Source organism: Coffea arabica, chromosome 11e (assembly GCF_036785885.1).
Source record: "Coffea arabica cultivar ET-39 chromosome 11e, Coffea Arabica ET-39 HiFi, whole genome shotgun sequence".
Lineage (NCBI taxonomy): Eukaryota > Viridiplantae > Streptophyta > Magnoliopsida > Gentianales > Rubiaceae > Coffea > Coffea arabica.
In genome coordinates this window covers 43625046-43647147 of record NC_092331.1, presented here as the reverse complement: position 1 = coordinate 43647147, position 22102 = coordinate 43625046, and the positions used below count along the sequence as shown (strand labels likewise).

Here is a 22102-nt window from a genome sequence, read left to right as displayed (position 1 = left end):
TACACACTCGACTCAACAATTATCAATCATTCAATCCATAAGAAGCAATTCACATAATGATACCAAATCATGCACTAGACACTCACCAAATCACAATAAGGGAGTAAGTGCAAAAGATCTTTAATGGTTGGCTCCGGGATTCTCTTCAAGACCCTCTTGAGCGCCTGAAAACATAACAATTATCCATCACCCATAAATACTTACAAACTCCTTACCAAACAAGGAAGAATGTACGTTCGTTCTCAAATTAAAACAATGTCTCGAAAAGCCTCAATATCTCGAAAATCGAGATTCAAAAGTGAGGGTTTATTAACACAAGAGAAACTGATTTCCTCTATGAAATCGAGTTTAAAACAATCAATCAATATCAAAAAAGAATAACGAGTTCTCAAAAACTCATTTCATAAGAAATCGGGAAATTTAAGCTTTGCACGACAATCTTTGAAAAATTGAATCTTAAGCTTGGCACATCCAAAAATGGAAAGCTTTATACCGTTGGAAACTAGTTTCAAAGTACTAAAAGTTCTTAGAAAACACTTTTCCAAGATTCTAAACGGAAAACATTAAATTTTCAGCTCAAAGTGTCTGGTCTAAACCAGCAAGACAATTTCAGTCTTATTTAAAATTCACAGAAAGTGAACTAACTTTTGAAATTCATAACACAATATGAGGTCTAAACAAAGTTTCAAACAGGACAAACGCAACTAAATTCGGAGTTTTGAGCGTAAAGATATAGTAGTTTAAAGTCGGCTGACTTTTGTACACTATTTAGAAATTTTCCAAATTTGAAGAGCAAACTTTGGGATTTCATTTGAATATCGAAAAGGTCTTAGAATAACACCAAATTTAGTACAATTATACTTCCATATGAGGACTACTCCTCTATCAAATTTCACACAAAAACTAGTACGGAAAAATAGTTAACAAAACTACCAAAGTTTAGGAAATTCTTAAAGCAAATCTGTCCCCTTACTTTCTTTTCCTTTTTCAAACATTTTGTACGATGAAATCAGTCTCAATTCGGTTCATTTGTGAAGCCAAGGACTTATAAACATCCAAGAAGCAATTGGTAGGTAATTGACACCAAAATTTTCGAAACATGTCCCAAATACCTAACCATTTGGCTAGTTAGAAAGGAAAAATTGTCCAGTTTTCCAGCTTTGTCACAGGTCGGGAATTAGACCATATCTCACTCAATACAAGTTGAAATTGAGAATGGTCAGTGGCGTTGGAAACTAGCTTTAAAAGGCTACATTTCATCAGAACAGGTCATTTTAAAAATCAATTTTTAAGTGAGAGAAAATAGAGCCACAAGATGCAGATTCTACCTTTCTCTCGGATGGATAGCTAGAACAGGACAGCAAATTTTGCTGAATCACTACGGCTCACTTAGTTCAAACTAGAAAGTGAATTTTATACTGTTGAAAAGCTACAAATGTCTAGTTTCAAATGCCACAACAGCACTCGATTTTGACTTTTGTAAAAAAAGTTCTGTTCGATCGAAGAGTTACTGTTCGGACTGCCTGAGCACGTTTTCCAAATTTCTTCCCATTTCGAAATTTGATGTTTTGCTCAACCAATTCAAATGATTTTTGGTAGAAACTTTCTACACATCATATACAACATATATCAACCAATTTCACAGCAAAACAACCCACAAAAATTCAAAAGGCAGGTACGATAATCACTGGACAGATTCAGCCAGTTTCATTCACCAACTTCCTTCGATTTTCCTTTCACTTTTCTAACCAATATCATCTTGTTTAGCACATAAACACCACAAACAACATATTAGATCCTCAAAGCAGCTACCTAGAGGTCTCCTCAAGGCCTCTATCCTAACAATAAAGCAAGATAAAGTGAGCTCCTCAACTCCTCTACCTAGTTTCATGCTTAGGGTTCAAAACCCATGCATAAACAACCATAGATCTTGTATTAAATGAAGAGATAAGATGAGTTGTTTGTTACCTCCTTAGCTCTTGAAGACCCAAAAATTTTCACCACTAAAACCCCCAAGAATCACCACAAGATGAAGTCCTCCACCAAGATTAAGTAAATCTCCAAGTAGTTAGAAGATTGAATGGTGTTTTGGTGCAAGATTTGAACAAGACAAGAAGAGGTTTCTTTCCTTCTTTTCCCTTGAAGGTTCGGCTGACTATGGGAGGTGAGGAGAGAGAGTGTTGTGTGTTATGAAGCTTCAGTGATTTGTGGCTAAAATTCCTACAAAAGTCAACTAAGAATAATGTTCGCGCACGCGCGTTTCATATCCGTTTACTCTCGGATTTGTTTCACTTGTGCACTAAACCTCCAATGTAATTCCTTTAACACTATAATTATTCACTCTTAGTAGTCCCATATAAGTTTCTTAAATCTCCATTTAACCGATTCAGTGCAAAATACGCGAACTTCCGATTCGCGCGCGATAAGGTGAAATTCAAAAGAAATTCATGTAACGATAATATAATTAGCTAACTCATATCTAATCCCTCAATTAACTTTTCTTAGTCTGCTATTAATCATTCTTAATTCTCCAAGATTATTATACTGGCAAATCGCATATTATCTTGAAAAATGTGTACTCGCTATTCCTTACTAAACGAGCCTCCGAAAAATTAAATTTGCTAACGGAACGTTTTAAAATTATAAGTGAGACATGGTTCCATGTAAATGGATTTAAAATTGTTGAAATAAACTATTCGGAGAAAACAGGTGAATAAATATTTAAATAAACCAGTAAAATATGATAAAAATAAGAAAATTTTCGGGTCCGCACAAAAACAGCATTTTTAATCATAACATTGATGAGACGATTTATATCGTGCCGTCAGAAAATTTTGTATCGAAAGATCCAAAAAATATAATTTGTAAATTTTAAAAATTCATCTATGGATTCAAATAAGCATCTCGACAATGGTATTTTAAATTTCATCAAATGATCATTTCATTTGGTTCTAAGATGAATTTAGTAGATGATTGTATATACCATAAGTTTTGTAGGAGCAACTATATTTTCCTGATATTGTATATAAATGACATTTTACTTGGCAACAACGATATAGGATTGTTGCATGAAATCAAGAGATTTTTAATTAAAAATTTTGGGATGAAAAATCTTGATGATACATCTTTTGTGTTAGACATGCAGATACACTGGAATCGCTCTTGGGATATTTTTAGCCTATCACAAAAGACTATATCGAAAATATTCTTAAAACATATGACATACAAAATTATAAATCATGTAACTCCCCTATGACTAAAGGAGATAAGTTTAGTCTCGATAAGTATTCTAAAAATACTTTTAAGAAAAAAAATATAAAATATTACTTATGCGTCAATAGTAGAGAATCTAATATATGTTCAGATCTGTACGCGTCCGAATATTGTGGACATTACAAGGATGTTGGGTAGCTATTTAAGCAATTCTAAATTAGATTATTGAAAGGCAACCAAACGGGTTTTACAATATTTATAGAAAATAAAAGATTACATGCTCACGTATCGGAGGTCAGATAAGTTCGAGATCATTGGGTATACTGATTCTGATTATATTAGATGTCAAGATAGTATGAAATCAATATCAAGTTATATCTACTTGTTGGCTGGAGGTGTTAAATTCTGAAAGAATGCAAAACAGTCTCTTATAATTTCTTCCACTATGACTACAGAATTTATACCTTATTATGAGACATTCAATCACGAGATTTGGCTACGAAATTTTACCATATGATTACGTATAGTGGATAGTATTGAATGACCACTCAAATTATTTTGTGACAATAAGTCAGTAATTCTATATTCCAATAATAACAGAAATTCGACAAAATCTAAACATATAGATATCAAATTTTTGACTGTTAAAGAAAGAGTACACAGTGGACAATTGTCAATAGAACATATCAGAACAAATTCTATGGTTGCGGATCCACTTATTAAGGGATTGCTACTTAAATTGTTTCATGAGCATACTGCTCATATGGGTGTCATGTTATTAAATGATATTCAGTTGTAGTGTGAGTTTGTTATTTTAAATACTCTTATAATATTATATTTTTGGTTATTAAGATTTAAGAATTTTTTTTGTACAAATAAAGTTTGGATTTATTATACTCTGATTTTGGTATGGTTTGATCTCACGAAATTTAAGGTGGACCAATTGAAAATAGGCATATTATTATCACATTACATGAAATTTTCATATTACACGTTCACATCATGATTCATGTCATTCAATTATATCAATATATGTGACCATTAATGGGTCAAGTTATAAACTTGTAACAAAAATCGCTTTGATTCTATGTTAGTGTAATTGATGTACCGAATTGTTTGTAGATACATTTTGATTAAAACAATGAAGTTGAACTCATATGGTTAATTACAAAATATAATTATAAGGTTACAAATATAGTCCAAGTGGGAGATTATTGGATCCTTAATCCAGCGTTGGATTTATATATAAATAATTATGTGTTGCAGACTGTTAAATAAGGTTAAATTTAATTAAAGTGATCAAATATAGTTTAGATTTTAATGTATCTAATAGGATGTGGGTCTTTAATTTATAGAGATTTAAGAATAATTTCCATTTCTATGATGGGTTGAAATAGGAATAAAAAAGAGAGTAGGAAAGTTTTATATAAATAGGGTTATGATTCCCAAGTTACATGTATTCTTATTGTTGTATTTTAGTGCCACAAAATAATTTTTTCCCTGATATTCCATCATCAGAAAATATACCTGAGAGAAACTAAAAGCATCTCTCAAGGGAATAGCAAATACGTGTTGATTTGGAAGACCATTTCAAAATCTCTAAGGATTCAAGTACCAGTTAGTCAATATAAATCCAAGTACGCTTCCACAATTTTGCTGTTAATTTATTTCTTAATAATTACCATAAAAATTTTGGATTTAATAGATGATAGTTTTTACCAAAATTTAATATAAATAATCACCTAATAGGTAAACTTAGCATTTAATGGCAATAGTTTAACAAGGTTAATTCCAACTACAATCAAATGGTTCTTGAAGCTTTAGAGGATGGATCTAAGCGACAATCAAATGCAAGGTGCTATTCCAAGTGATTTTTGTTATTTGTTGAACTTAGGCTATTTAGATCTAGGACAAAATAAGCTCTCTGGTATGGTGGCTTCTTGTTTAGGAAAGGGTTAAAAATAAAAAAACTCCATGTAGTATACCTAATACACAAAAAAATTCCTCATAATTTTAAAATATACAAAACAACACCTCATGTTTTGAACTAAATTATAAACTAACAGAATTTGTTAAACTTAACGAAATCTGGTAATCTTAACAGAAAATTTAACGGAATTCGATAAAATTAACGGTAAACTTAATGGAATCCGATAAGTTTAACAGCTGAGACCGTTATTTTCATTAAATTTAACGAATTTTATTAGTTTACAATTTAGTTCAAAACATGAGATGTCGTTTTGTATGTTTCGAAACTACAGGAGGCTTTTCTATATATTAAGTATAACACAGGGGATTTTTTTGTTTTTAACTCTTTAAGAAATGTTGCTACACTCAGAAATATTTATCTTAATTCCAAAAAATTAAGTTCTACCACACAACAAGCCTTTGGAGCCTAAGAGATATTTTGGAGCTGGATATGTCAGTAAATTATTTGACTGGCTTTTTACCAATGTTTTTAAACTCGAACCTGCCAGCGAATCGGAGGGAGAGAGGTTCACGGTCTGACCGCCCGGTTCAACGATTCAACTTTTTTTTTTTTTTACTTCACAGTTCACAGTTTTTCATTCTACAGTCTACACTGAAACTTAACAGCTGATGTACAATCTAACATGATTATTAATAACTTAAGTCCCTAAAATACATTCACCAATATAACTTAAAATTAAATTTAAGTTGAGATAATAATAAATTTTCTAAAAGTTATACATGAAACTTGGCATGATAAATATAACTAAAATATCATAATTTATCACAGGTTTTCATAAATTCATTATAAACATAAATAGATATAGTCCAAATGTTCATCAATTATCATAAACAAAAACACAAAAATAAATAAACTAAATGTTGACATTTTTTTACAATTCTCAAAAAGTCCATCACAGAGTTCAACTCATATTCAAGGCAAACAATTTGAATAACAAACTTCCATCATTGGCATGACAAGGCAACAGCACCTCCTTTACAATTTCATCAATTTAACCTGAAAAATTAAAAAATTTATTACAAAAAATATAAATCTAATTGGTGAAACTAAAAAAAAGTCAAAAAATTTCTAAAAACAAAGACACAACCAAACACAAAAAGAATCAATTGATACTAAACATCACTAATTAACATGTTATATTATCAATAATTATCTTCATCATCATCCAAAAGGCGCCTACGCTGAAATGCTTCCAAATCAATAGCATTATCTTCCCCAACTTCACTTTCATCATCTAAATAAATAAACAATTAAGAATTTATCCATATTTATAATAAAATTTCAATTAAAAAATGCACTTTTAGCACCTCATATTACAAGTTAAAAATATATTTATTTTAATATTAAAACCAACCTTCAACTAGTTGAGAATCATCTTTAGGAAGTTCTTTGAGTTCTTCCTCCAATTCATCACAATTAAACTCGCCATCTTGTTCTTCTTTTATGACCCAAAATTCCATTTTATGAATAGATTCATAATCAATGGGATCATAAGATCTCTTTCGGTGATCAAACCTACAATAAAATACATTAGTTACAAATCTAATATTACTTTATAAATAAAATGTAAAGAATAAAGTAAAAAATCAATTATACCTATGTTGCAAACGCAAATTGTAGTGCACATAAACAAGATCAGTAAGTCTTTGGTGCTCCAACCGATTCCTTTTTTTAGTGTGAATGCGTTCAAAAACGCTCCAATTACGTTCACACTCAAAAGAAGAAGCTGTTTGACTCAAAATTCTAATTGCAATCTATTGCAAATTCGGAGCATCACAACCATATAACTTTCACCAATTTTCTGTCACAATCATATTAAAATATTAGATCAAATAAAGAATAAATTCACAAGTTTTAAATATCAAAAAAATATAAATAACCTGGCCAACCAAATTTGCTAGTAAGAATAGCAAGTTTGCATCCAAAACTCCCTTGTCTTTCCCGATACATTCCAACCTCTTGCGATAATTTTTCAGGGTTGCACCAATCCACTTTTGTTTCAATGTAATCAAACAAGCCATTTATAACCTTTGGATGTGTACAAAATGTGGCAGTCTCATATTGAAAAGCAGGATTCAAATAATAAGCGACAGCATGTAGATTTTTTCTCAACATTCTATCCCACCTATCATTGATGATGTCAATATAAGACTTGTACAATCTCTCTTTATTTCTAAACAGCCTTTTGATGCCATTTATTGCTCTAAACATGCCTTCATAAACATAACCCGTTGAAGGCCTTTCATCAGTGTCACAAATACGCAATAAACGAATGATAGGGCCCATTATTCGCATCATGATCAAACAGTTATTCCAAAACCTTTCATCCAAAACGATTTGCTTCACATCTTTTTCTTTTTCTATTCTCAGAAATTTTTTGTAATCCCCACAAGTAACCAAAGATTGCAAACTATCCTTATGATCATGCAAACTTTTTAACGCAATAAAGGTAGTTGCAAATCGAGTTTCACCTAGACGAATAATTTCTTTCCACCCTATAGTTTTTCTTAACCAATTCAAAGTGAACTTATGATTGTAGATAAAAAACAGTCACCGTTGAAGCAAGAGACACTATAGCTTTTACATCATTCATTTCACCAATGTCTTTCAAAATCAAATTGATGCAGTGTGCAGCACACGGTGACCAACAAATGTTCGGATATCTTTCACTTAACAAAGACCCAGCAGCTTTATAATTGCTAGCATTATCAGTAACTAAGTGCACCACATTATTTGAGCCAACCATCTCAACAATTTCAGCAAATAAATTGCACAAATTTTCTGCACTTGTTACAATATCAGATGCATCCACAGATTTAATCAACGAAATACCCTTAGGACAATAAATCAAAAAATTAATCAATAGTCTTTGTCTAGTGTCTTTCCATCCATCACCCATTATAGTGCAACCAGTTTCTGCCCAAGTACTTCTAAAAGAATCAACAACTAATTTCACATCTCTCTTGGCATTTCGCAACAAGTTAACTCTCAAAGAATAATAGGAGGGACATTTGTAACCATTACCCATTGATGCTATTTGATCAATAACTTTTTGAAAAAATGGAGAATTAACAGCATTTATAGGAATGCAAGCATCATAAAACCAAAAAGCAATAGCTACGTCCGTATTTGTCCATTTTTCCTTACTTTGCAAACAAGTTTTAATGGTTGGTTGAGAAGTATCACATCCACCTTTAAAAAGAGCACGTATACCTGTTGATGCAGTGACCTTTCTCTTTCCTTTACTAGATGAACCCATCTCATTTGCTAAAGAAGAAGGAATTTCCAATACTTCATCGCCATCAAATGCATGAGTAGTGTGGCCGAATGGATTTTCCACCCCAAAATCACCTTTTTTTTCTTTAGATTTCTGCTCCTTCTCCTTCATAGATGCTAAAATAGCATGTCTAACTGCCGGGTCAACCTTTGAACATGGAATAATGCTGCCTTGTTCTCCTGCCAAATGTTGTTTCATTCGATGAATGCCACCACCAGCAATTACTTTAAAACAATACCCACATGTCAAAGTGCTTCTTCCTTGACTATTCATACCTACTAAACAATAATTTCATGCTATATCAAACTTTTGTCTATGATTTTGACTAGCTGATTGTTCACTATTGACAGCTCCAATAGTCGAAGATTATGAATTACTACTAGTACCAGTATCGGTTTCCATTATCCTTGACATAGTTAATTTGGACATAATTAGTTCATTTGTAAAATATAGTGTACTAATAAGAAAATAAAATTAACAAATTTTCCGTAATATAAGAAGATCAATTAGTCACTTTTGCACCACTAATGTAAACAATATAACACTTCTTACTTTTAGAGTATTAATAATCAACGGTAATTAAATAAGCTAAAGCTGCCAAACTTTATACAATATAGTACCAAATAAATCTCCTAAACTTTGAATGAAAGAGATATAATTTCTTATGATCCTAGTTGCTTTTAACAAATAAAAAGCAATTAAAATTATTTGAACAAACAATAAATAAAGGAAACAGAAAAGTTAGCAAAGACGTAAATTGCTCAAACAAGTTACCATAGGCAATTTTTCTTGGGTTTGACAATTAAAATGATTTCTACTAATTCATTAAAGAACATTGATTTGAAGAAAATGACTCCTAAAAGTAGTGGATTTTTCTATATTCAACTGAAGAAGGAAATCAACTGTAAAATAGGCTATCATTTATAACTCATAAACAAGTACAACTTTTACAAAAATCGAGTTGTTTCTTCTTGAATAACATGTATCTAGATATGTGGCAATGGGTAAAAAATGTCATGATTATTTCCAAGTCTTACACATCTCTGTATATTCAACTCTACGTTTCTCTGTGTGTCAAAGACTGAAGTTGGCACAAGTGAAAAAGATCAAAGGATTTCGGTTTCTCTATATTAAAGAGTATAATATTTCAATGACATCAACAAATACCAAGAGCCCTTGTTAATTGCAAGCTTCCACAACAGTTCAGGTTTCCAAAATCAAAAGTTCAAAGCCTGAAGAAATCAAAAAAAACTTTTGTATAGTATCACCTTAATCATGGAAGCATCTCAGTAGTTTGTTAATGAAGATTAAGTACTAGGGAATGGAAGAAGAAACAATCGGCATCACAGAAATAATCCAACATACTTGTTCTATGAAAAACAATAAAAGACAAAAATTAAACTTACCAAGATGGAAAAGCTCTAGAGTCTCGTCTACAGATAATAGTGTGATGATCTTGTCGTGGATATTTGGATGTGAAGGATTATGAAGAAAAAATTTTTAAAAAAAAATCAAGATGCGAACTGGAGAAGCTGAAAGAGAGAAACGGAGGAAGTGAAATTGAAATGAAATGTGTCGTCTGCACTTTCTTAATGCTAGGGTTTTTTTATTTAATCTGATTTTATTTTTTAGTTCAGTACAATTCTACACAACAATAGCTCGTCCTTTGGCTGTGGTTTAGCGGCAAGCATACCTTATTATGGTCTCTAAGACCCGAGTTCGAATCTAGCAGCCTCCATTCTTGCTATTATTTTGAATTTGAGGTTATATTGCTTGAAAATTTAAGAACCGCCGGTTCCCGGTTTTAACAGTTCGTCTGGTTCGCCCGATTTTCCATTACCTTCCGGGTCTGATACTGGACCGGACCTGCGACATGACCGGTTCGCGGTCGGACCGATCGAACCGGCCAATCCGGTCCGATCCAATTCTGAAAACATTGCTTTTTATCTGCCGAAATTGGAAACTTGAACGCATTAATCAGTTCTACATAGCTATACTCTACATATACTCTAACCATGAGGTTTAGTTACTTAGGAGTGTAAGCAAAATTTGGTCTAGTCAAAATAGAAACATAAAATTGTACTGCAATGGAATTATTGCACTTCTTAATATCTCTTTTTGAATCCCGAAAAGAAATGCAAACTTCAGCTCGTATGTGTTTCAGTGCCACTCTTTGGTGGCGAGTGTTACCAGCGATTCCTATCCAGCTGCAAACGGAGGTAGAAGTGGACCAGTTGGTTGGGATGATCCTTTGGGGATCTAATATGGTTGTCTTCAGAGCAACAAAAGTATCCAGTGTAAGATTTTCAAGATTCCAATATCAGATATTTGAATATAACTATAATATAAAAGCGGAAGTATATCTGGATTCATATCGACAAACTGATATATGAATTTCCAAAGATATTGGGGTGGCCTTCCAAATCAACACGTATTCGTCAATCCTTGAGAGAGCCCTTTAATTTCTCTCTACTATCTTTTCCGACGATGGGATATCAGGGAAGAGATATATTTTGTGGTACTAGAAAATACTACAAATAGAATGATACATGTGACCTAGGGACCATAACCCTATTTATAGGTAATATTCCTGTTACCTTTTGGAACCCTATTTCAACCCATCATAGAAATAGGAGCCCTTAAATCTCTACACATTAAAGATCCACATCCTATTAGATACATTAATTTCAAACTATATTTGATCACTTTAATTAGATTTAACCTTATTTGACAGTTTGCAACCCATAATTATTCACATATAAGTCCAACGTTGAATTAAAGATCCAATAATTTTCCACTTGGACTAATGTGTAACCTTATAATTATGTTTCGCAATTAACCGTATTAGCTCAACTTTACAGTCATTATTAAAATGTATCTGTAACCGATTCGGTCCATCAATCACATCAATATAGTATCAAAGCGGCCTTTGTTACAATTTCGTAACTCGACCCATCATTAGTCACATATATCGATACAATTAAATGACATGAATCATGGTGTGGATATATAGCATGAAAATTTCATGTAATATAATCAAAACATGTCTATTTCCAACTGATTCATCTTAAATTTTTATGAGATTAAACCATACCAAAGTCAGAGTGTAAATAAATCCAAACTTTATTATGCATAAAATATCCTTAAATCATTAATAATCAAAAAATATCATAAGAGCATTTAAAATATCAAACTCCCACTAAAACTGTACATAATTTAACAACATGACACCCATACGAGCAGTATGCTCATGAAATATTTTCGGTGACAATCCGTTAGTAAGCGGATCCGCAACTATGGAGTTTGTCCCGATATGCTCTATTAATAACTGTCCACTCTGTACTCTTTTTTTAACAGCCAGGAACTTGATATCTATATATTTAGATTTCGTCGAACTCCTGTTATTATTGGAATATAGGACTGCTGACTTATTGTTACAAAATGATTTGAGTGGTCTTTCAATACTATCCACTACACGTAATCCTGTGACGAAATTTTGCAGCCAAATTCCTTGATTGGATGCCTCATAACAAGTTATAAACTCTGCAACCATAGTAGAAGATGTTATGAGGGACTGTTTAGCACTCTTCCAGGATATGGCACCTCCAGCCAATAAGTAGATATAGCCTGACGTTGACTTCATAGTATCTTGGCATTCAACATAATCGGAATCAGTATACCCAATGATCTCTAACTCATCTGACTTCCGATACGTGAGCATGTAATCTTTTATTTTCTGTAGATACCGTAAGACCCGTTTGATTGCTTTCCAATGATCTAATCCATGATTACTCAAATATTTACCCAACATTCCAGTAATGTATGCAATATTCGAACGCGTACATACTAGAGCATACATTAGACTCCCTACTGCTGATGCATAAGTAATCTTTTACATCTCTTTTTCCTCAAAAGCATTCTTAGGGCAATGCTCAAGACTAAATTTGTCTTCTTTAACTACAGGAGTGTAACTTGTTTTATAATTTTGCATGCCATACCTTTTAAGAACCTTTTCGATATAGTCCTTTTGTAATAGTTCTAAAATACCCCGAGATCGATCCCGATGTATTTGTATGCTTAACACAAAAAAAACATCACCAAGATCTTTCATCTCAAAATTTTTTGTTAGAAATTTCTTGGTTCCATGCAATATACCAATATCGTTGTTGGCAAGCAAAATGATTGAATGCTTTAAATTGGGTTTTTTTCCTGTCTAAAACTCATAAGGGATTTTGATAGTTGTTTTAGTTGGAATTCTATTAAGAATATATGCTACAGTCTTAAATGCTTCTCCCCAGAGTGACTCTGGTAAGATAGAATGACATATCATACTCCTTACCATATCTTTAAGCGTTCTATTTCGTCTTTCAACTACACCATTTATAGTAAGTAAATCCGGCATAGTGTATTGTGGGAGAATACTGCATTTCTCTAGGTATTTAGCAAATAGTCCTAGACGTTGTTCACCTGAATCATCATATCTACCATAGTACTCACCACCACGGTCAGATTTGACGCTTTTAATTCTTTTATTGAGTTGATTCTCAACTTCATCTTTAAAAATTTTGAACACGTCCAGTAACTGTGACTTTTCAGAAATGAGATATATGTAACCATATCTTGAAAAATCGTTTATGAATGTTATAAAATATTGTTGATCATTCCAAGCAGATGTAGAAAATGGCCCACAAACATCCGTATGTATAAGTTCTAAGACGTCTAAAGACCTATTGGTTTCAAATCTCCTTTTATTGGTTTGTTTCCTTTTTATACAGTTAATACAATCATCAAAATCTGTAAAATTCAAGGGGTCGAGAATTTCATTTGACACAAGTCTTTCCATTCTCCGTTTGGAGATATATCCCAATCTCTTGTGCCATAATGCGGCTGAATTCTCATTGGTTAATTTTCTCTTTACTCATCTAGTACTCAAATGTAGAGATTCATTAAATGAGATAATTGTATCAATTAAATATAGATTATCATAGTGCATTAAAGAATCAGAACCAACCAATTTTGAATCATGAAATAATTCAAATTTTTCATTTTCAAATGAACAAGAATAATCAAATTTGTCCAAAGCAGAAATAGAAATTAAATTCCATCTAAAAGACGGTACAACAAATGTTTCATTGAAATCCAAATAAAATCCGATCTTTAACAATAATCTAAAAACTCCAATTGCCTCAATTTGAATTGTTTTGCCATCGCCCATGTAGATATATCTTTCATTATCATTAGGCTTTCGGCAATTCAGGCAACCCTACATAGACACACTGATGCGAGTTGTTGCACCAAAATCTAACCACCACGTATGTCTAGGTACCGAAGTTAAATTCACTTCAGAACAAACCAAATTAAGAAACATACCTTTTCTAGCACGCCAAACGTGATAGTTGGTGCAATACTTCTTTTTATGCCCTTCAACTCCACAAAAGAACAACTATTCTTTCCCTGATCAGCTGATTTCTTTTGTTGTTTCTTTTGTGGCCTGTACCTGCAGCTCCTTTTTCATTCTTTCTCTTAAGTCCCTTACTTTTATTATTAGTGGTTAAAACCAGATGGGCACCTTCTGTCTGATCTTGCTTCAACCTTTTGTTTTCCTCTACACAGTGTGAGATGGGTTCATTTAGATACCAAGTCTCTTTTTAACAGTTGTAACTCATCTTAAACTAGCTAAACTGTGTAGGAAGAAATATTAAAATCAAATGCACCAGCAACTCTTCGGAGAGTTTCAATTTGAGTGCATTCAATTTTGAGGTAAGATGAGACATGTCCATAATTTACTCTCTGATATTACCTTTATCACTATATTTCATCGAAACTAAGCATGTCAAGAGCTTACTAACTTCAGTTTTTTCATTCTTGACAAATCTTTTTTCAATGTCCTGAAGAAACTCTTTAGCGGTTACTGTCGTTTCTGACATTGTTCCCCTAAATGCTTCTGGAACGGCCTTTTTAATGATCATCAGATACAAGCGATTCGATCTCTCCCACCTGTCATTATTTTTCTTTTCATCAGAGGTACTCTGATCTGTAAAAGGTGAGGAAGAATCACCCCTTATCGCAAGGTCGAGATCCATTACTCCAAGTATGTCAAGAGATTTTCTTTCCAGGACTTGAAGTTTGTGCCATTCAGCATAGGAATATTATTGATGTTGGAAGTAATATTTTTAAGATCATTCGCAGCTGAACAGAAAACATAATATAATTAAACCTATAATTATTCACATATAAGTCCAACGTTGGATTAAGGATCCAATATTCAGGTCATTGAGCGCTGCTTTTAGTGGCAAAATCCAGCAATTGTGCCAAAATGCACCGCTAGCAAGGCTGAAAAGGAAAATTAGCTCTGTCCACAGTTATTAGCTCTGTCCACAATTAAAAGTTATGGACTTGTGAAATGCAACCAAAAGAAAATGCTTCTTTTTTTATCCAGAGTTATTTTTGTTCATTCTTTTCACTATTTGAGTAGTGCAGGTATAAGTTTTCTTCAATTTGCAAATTGATTTGTATCCTTCGAAAAGAATTCCTTATCTTCTTTAGAAACAACAATTAAGAATTGAAAGACAAAACATAAACCCGATAAACCCGAAGATAACGGATGATCATTAATTTCTCACTTTTTTGAAAGCATATACAAGAGTTGGAATTTCTTAGGAAAGGTATTTCCGATTCGATCCTATGGTTACACATAGAATCAGATTTGGATTCTGAAATACTCTTTATTTCTCCATGACAAGTCCGTAAAATATTCTTCAGACCATCAAAGAAAAAGAAAAAAAATTATGCAGAGGAATATAGGATTAGTTTTTATTCTTAGCATTTCTATAAGGTTTAATTTTCAGTCTTGGGACTCATGACTTAAATGTATAGAGTCCATGACACACTTGATATTTGATGCCTGATGGATGGATAGGCCATGGATCCATGTATGGTTGTTTTCCTGTTTGTTTCTTAGAAACGTTTGGGCTATAGAATTCAAGTGAGCCCATTTAGTGCTTTAGTATTTTGTAAAGCATTCTCTCAATGGATTTTGGTGTTGTTTAGTAATTCTTCTATTTTGCTAATTTTGGCAAAGGTATTGATAGTTTTACAATAAATTCTTGTCAACTGTGTAAACTTATTGGCCAAAACTGAAACATGTGAAAAAATTTTTGGCTACAAAGTATCTGAAATAACACAATTAAGGTATGCAATGAAAATGATAGTTATTCACTACACATAAGATTATCCTATCCTAATGCTCGTGCATTGGTAATTTGACATGTTTCAAAACCAAGTATGATTTTCATCCACATATCCACTATGGTTACAAAGAGGAAGAAATAAGGGTGCTGCATGCTGCATGGTGCAATTGGAAAGAAAAAAAAACACACACACACACACACACAAGTGATGATAGAGTTCATGGTGCAATTCGAACTTGAAATTGTAGAGGCGTGTAAGAAAAAAGGTAATAACTACAGCGGGAAGAATTTTTTTTTTTTTTGGGAGGGGGGAAGGTGAAGACCTTTAGCAAGTCTAGGTCTTGGGTCAAAATCTCGAATCTATTCCTCGCTCCTTTCCATCCAATTAACAGGAAGGATATAAGAAAAAAAGAAAATAATTGCTACAGGCCTAAGTCAAGTTAGTGATGGTAGTGTAAGGTCTTTATCTCCTACAGAATGGGAGTCAGAAAACTCAGATAATTACTTATCTTTCTCTATACTTCACTTTAGAAAAGTCGGATGGAAAGAAGAGACATGGATTTCGACCCTTGTGGTCTTGGTCAAGATGGCAAATATTAGGTGACTTTAGTATCAACCTCGAATTAGGGGAAAATAGACTCAAATGACAAGAAAATGTGTTTAAAAGTCTCCATAACTATGTATCACTGTCTGGAAAGAAGAATCCGCTTACCATGAAGTCCAACATGAGGAATAAATCTTCCTTGGTAGGCAGAAAATATCTTCCAAGTGAATGATTGAAATGCATGTAGACTCTGAGCAAAAAAATTTAATGAATACCTTAAAATGTCCTTATCTTACAAAGTTCAATTTGTTCTTCTAAACGAAAAGAGTGTCTAGTTTTTCATGTCAATATTTGTTATTTGATAATTAATTATAACAATAAATCTTTTGCTGTAATATGGTATTTTTCATAATGCTTTACTAGGAATATAAATTCTTTTTATGATAGAGAAGAAAGTGCTATTTTGTTTCTTTTAAAGTTTATGGACTATTTTTTTAATAAAAATTTATAGACTAGTTTAGTGGTGGAACTATCATAATTGGGTAGTGATTTTGGGCCATTTTGTTTTAATCATTGTTGACTTATCATTGATTTTGATACCAAAGAAAAGAGCTACAAAAAAAAATTGGAGGATATTAAAAGTTATCAAAAAAATATTACTAGTTTAAAGTTTAATTTGGATAGATATTAGGGACAACATTGATAGTTCTTCTATACTTCGAATGAAATATAAGATAAATGAATAGAAAGGAAAAAGGTAAACAAAATAATAAAATCCATCATTTGCATAAACATGGCAAGAAAAGAGTCTTACTAAAAATATTAAGGATAGCATTGTCATTTTAAATGGACAAGAGAGGTAGGTGTAATTTTTGAAACTTTAGAGGAGCCAAGTGCAATTATAAGAAACCTCAAGGGAGGTTTCTGAAATTATCCCGTCTAATTAACATAAAAGCATTTATCACACACTTAACTGAGGCCATGTTACAAGACTTTAAATTCCCCGTATTTAAGTCCTCGGCATTATTGTTGTAGTTTTTTTTTTCAAAAATAAAGATTTTGGCATCATCCAAGTAGAAATATGATGGATATAAAGGTAGAAATAAATTAAAATCTCAAATTTTGACAACTTTTTATTGTTGAGGGACCAATTCAATATTGGAAATAGATAAAGGACTAATAGTTTGATCACTGGAATAGTTAAGGGGCTCCCTAACTGGTTCACCCCAGAAAATAAAATCCAAAACTTCAAGTTAGTTTTTAACAAAAACAAAATTCAATATTGAAGCACAATTATACATAGTGTAAAAAAAATCTACAAGTTCTTAAAGTTTTTGAAGACATTACATGTAACAGTATAAATTGCAAACGATCCCATGATTTTTTTTTTCAATGAACCCTTGGTACACAACCAGCTCCAAATTTTGGAATGTTCCCTTCAAGATGAGCTCAAATTAACTCTCCATCGGTATGGACATATTTGAGTTGACATTGTTTCATGAATTGATACCAAAGGGATTTAATTCCTGGAAAACAAACTCCATGGAAACTTGCAAAGTGTACAATTGACTTTGGAATGGAACACACCAAGATCAACTCTACTTGACTTTGCTTGATCTGTAGAAAAGAAGAAACACTAAACAAAGTAAAGGTAAGTTCGTTAAGAAAACAATAAGCCCTCACATTTTTGCTCAAAATCAGTGTACTTTCTCCCTTTTCTTCCTTCTCGACAAGCTCATGACAACCAACTTGTGTGGATGGAATTTCAAGGTTTTCAAGCTTAAGTTCATTGCTAGCATTCATAGATACTTCTTCAATCAATGACGGACTAGAAGGAACATCTCCTTTTATTACCATTGGTTGACACATGATTAAGTTGCTCAAAGTATGAATTCAGCACTTGGCTAATTTCCTCCTTCATAGAATCAACCCAGTTTTTAGTCCAACTTCGAAAATCATCCTTTGGTTCATGAGGCTTTGACTCAATTCGAGAACTCTAAGGCTTCATGGCTCGATTGTCACGACATTCCTTAGATGAATTTCGTTTGCTTGAGGATGACCTCGACTTAGATGCTCGACGCAAACTTCTTTGCTCCTTCTTATACTCATCACAAGTACGCTTATATCGTTCATATACACACAAAGCACGTAACATTGCATCTCCTCCCGAAGTGAACGAAACTCATGTTGTGAACTAGACTGCATGGAGTTAGAGTATTTGGAAGTAGTTCGCTTGGAACCCCTCATCTTAAGTGGCTTGTTCTCCAAGCATTCTTGATTATATGAGCGAGATGCAACTCCACTAGGTATGATTACGTGACCTGCAAAAAATGGCTAGCAAAGAAAAGAATTTTCTCACAACACACCCTCACTTGTTTGCACTCACGCTCGTGTATCACTCAAGTGTTTAGTTCACTCTATTGATCTCACCAATCATCTCTTAAGTTACTTGATTGCCTCTCTTGAAGAAATCTGAATTTTCTGAATGAGATTCAATCAAACTTTCACCAAGTTTTCTCACAAGGTGGTAGCGATTTAAAGCTGGAATTTTTGGAGTGAAATGGACTGAATAATAATTCAAAATAAGACACTAAGTATGCTGAAAAAAAAACCAGATTTTGTCCACACAAGGTGACTCAATTTTTAAAAACTTTGGACTTTGACTAGCGACTCAAATTAGGAAACTAAGACTAGTTGGAATCCAAGACTGATGTGACTCCTTTTGGGACCTCTTAGACACGATTTATAGGTTGAAAAAGACTCAAAAGACACGAGTTTAATGGCTGGATAGATTACAAAACTCGATTAAGTAAGAAATAAAATAGCAGAAATTTGGAAGCCTAGAATTGCTCTCTTCGATTGTACCCTTGGCTGGAATTTTGGAAGTTGAACTCAATTGGTTCTTGGATTTATTTTGGAAGATAAGCTGCTGATTTTTGGAGTGATTTTTGTGCATAAGCAACTTGCAAAATCTAAATTGGATTAGTTATGTGATGACTAGGATTTGTTTACAATCCCAAGTCAACTTGGTTTCCCAAATCAGATTTCTTTCTTGTTTAAATCCAAAAGTGATCCGACTTCTTGTTTCTTTTTTTTTTTCACAAAAACTCTTTCTTTCTTTTCTTTTCAATTTTAGATCAAACACTGAAGGAGAAGAATTCAAGCCACAACAAGAAACAAGAATCAACCGCTACTTTGTTCAAGAAATAGGAACTAGGGTTTTGCAATAATTTTCAAGATTTGGAAACTTTTGTTCAAGAATCCAAAAAACCCTAATTGTCCATCCAAAAACTTCAAGAAAGTTTCCAAAAATTCAACAAAATTCAACTTATCTTATCAAGAAATTTCAAGAACTTGAACATCTCCAAGAACAAGAATGGTTAGCCATGGATTAACTTCAAGAAACACGAGACACAACACAATTGACAAGAAACACTAGGTTAAGCTTCAGATTTCCAAGAAAACAACGATTAGAAAAATTTTTTCGGTGAACAGTGCCATGAACAGTAGTGATGAACAATATTTGTGAACAGTGCTAATGAACAGTATGATTTTTTTCCCTCTAAGCGATTTCAAGACTCAAGACTCAAGAACAAGATCACAAGACATGATGCAACCAACAATTGATATTTGAGCAGCAAGGAAACACACGAACAGCAACTAGGGGATGCAGACAACAAATAATGATGGAAACAACAAGAACAACAAGGAAAAAAACCTAAACGACTTTACTAGGATTACACGACTAGATCTGACACAAGGAAAACTTACTTGACACGAACAAGATATACTTGAATTCATCAACTAGCTCTGATTACTAAGCTGATACGAACCAACCTGAAGGTTTGAACTCGTATCCCATGTAGTCTCAGATCTAGACGAAGAAATCAAATTGGAGTTTGGAAAAAAACACTGACCCTTCTAAACCCTAGATTGCGAACCTTGAATTGAATCTCAACCCCACAATCAAATGATTTAGTGAACCAATGTTAAAGGTAGAAGAACGCCACAACTAAGGTATATACTTGATTGATAAGTTCAAATTGAATAACTTAAGAAAACTCTCAAGTATTCAAGCAAAGCTCTCTTGGACGAGAGAAATGAATAAAACTCACAATTTTATTATAAACTCTGACTTCCTCTAAACGTTTAAGTGGTTAGGTTATTTATAGCCTTACATAACTTGAAAACTTAATGTGATTTGGAATCACTTACTTGAAAATCTAATGCGATTTGGAATCACTTATTTGAGAACCTAATGTGATTTGAAATCACTTATTTGGCTAAAACACCAACTAAGTTTTGGCCTCTTGAAGACAAATTTTGGCTGAATATTTCAACAATTAAATTGACTATTAAAACCCTAACTAATGCTACTAATCAAACGACACAACTTCTAAGGGAATAACTTAACTAAATTAATTTGCTTCTAACTCTTTATGTGTTTGAATGGGGATTCGGATCTTCATGCTTTCATCAAAAGTAATGTGTCAGGAACCATTCTCATGGTAATATAAAAGAATTGGTAGATGATTACGTGGTTGCTTCTACGTTGGAAGGTGGGATGAGCCCAGTTGAGAGAGGTAACCAGCAAAGGTTATTATCATCTGAAGGAGCTAACAGCAAATACCAATATAAATTGGGTTGAGTTGTTACATGAATTAGTGAAACTGCAAATGCTGTACTAAGATAATAGTAAGGGCAAAATACCTATAAATATATATACCAAGAGATTGCTGATTGGACTCGTTTTAGTTAACTTGTGTCAAATTTGTTTATCCATGAACTGGAACAAGGAGCATTGGTACTTAATACTTATGTATCATAGATTGTTGTGTGTGTCAAGGTACTTAATCTTGTTGCATTTCGTTAAACTGGAACTGTTTATATATACATGCACTAATGAATGTTCACAAATCAAACAAAAGGCGCCAACACCCTAAAATCCAAATTTTAATATGCGGGCGCCAGTGTTTAAAATCCAAAATTTCAATTTAGAGTACAAATTTTTAAATTTCCATTAACCAAGCGCCAACTATAAACTCTTCGATTGAATATTACATGTCTCGCCAATAATAAGTAACTCCATTTGGATAGACTTAATTCCTAATATATTGTGTATATCTTTTCTTTTCATAGTAAATTAATATCTATTAAGATTAATGATTTCAAACTCTACAAAGATTAATTAGTGCATAAAAAAAAGCACTTACTTTTAAGAATAAATTTTGATTTATACTATAATTTGGTTATCCTTATCATTAGATAACGTTAATAGTTAAAAAAAAGCCTCAAAATTTGACACTACCTTACTCGTCAAGTTTGTGATTTATAATATATTATGTCCAATACGACTAGTTACGTAGTTAAGATTTAAGTTGATAACCATAGTTATTTCAACTATTGAAACGTTCAATTTTTGAAATATTTATATTATGTCATTTATATCTATAATTATTTTATCTACAGTCTCAATCCTAGTTTCTTAGAGTACTATGTTAATTATGCATATGAGTATTGAGTACCCATGAGGGGATGGTGTTGAGAAATATGACTTCTTTCAGGGTGGAGGGGACAAAAAAAAGGAAAGAAATAAAGAGATAGAAAAAACTCAAGTGCTCGACCTCCTAAAATTACTGAAAAAATTCACGTGCTCTTTCAGGGATAACTCAAGCCGATTGATCTTGTCATGCTCTTACTAGTGGGCCATTGGTATTGTGTGAGCTTCACCAGCCCAGTTACAACACCTAACGAACCCATCAAAGTTCCTTTAGGCTTTTGTCTTTTAACTCTCATATATTAAAGGGTTAAATGTAAAAAATCTCATAAATTATATATCCAATTGCAGTTTACCCCTAAACTATAATAATTGGCATTTTGCCCCTTTG

At 32.7% G+C, this 22102-nt stretch overlaps 1 protein-coding gene across 1 annotated transcript; it reads right to left on the bottom strand.

Annotated features, from left to right (window-relative positions):
- Nucleotides 1-7730: 7730 nt before the first annotated feature.
- LOC113718288 (uncharacterized) lies at nt 7731-8753 on the bottom strand. The gene has a single exon (XM_027243204.2). The coding sequence runs from the start codon at nt 8751-8753 to the stop codon at nt 7731-7733; it is 1023 nt and encodes a 340-aa protein (XP_027099005.2).
- Between the last annotated feature and the right edge of the window lie 13349 nt (nt 8754-22102).

Bases quoted from the DNA above. Each gene is read 5' to 3' on its own strand.
- LOC113718288 (XM_027243204.2), bottom strand. From the start codon at position 8,753: ATGAATAGTCAAGGAAGAAGCACTTTGACATGTGGGTATTGTTTTAAA.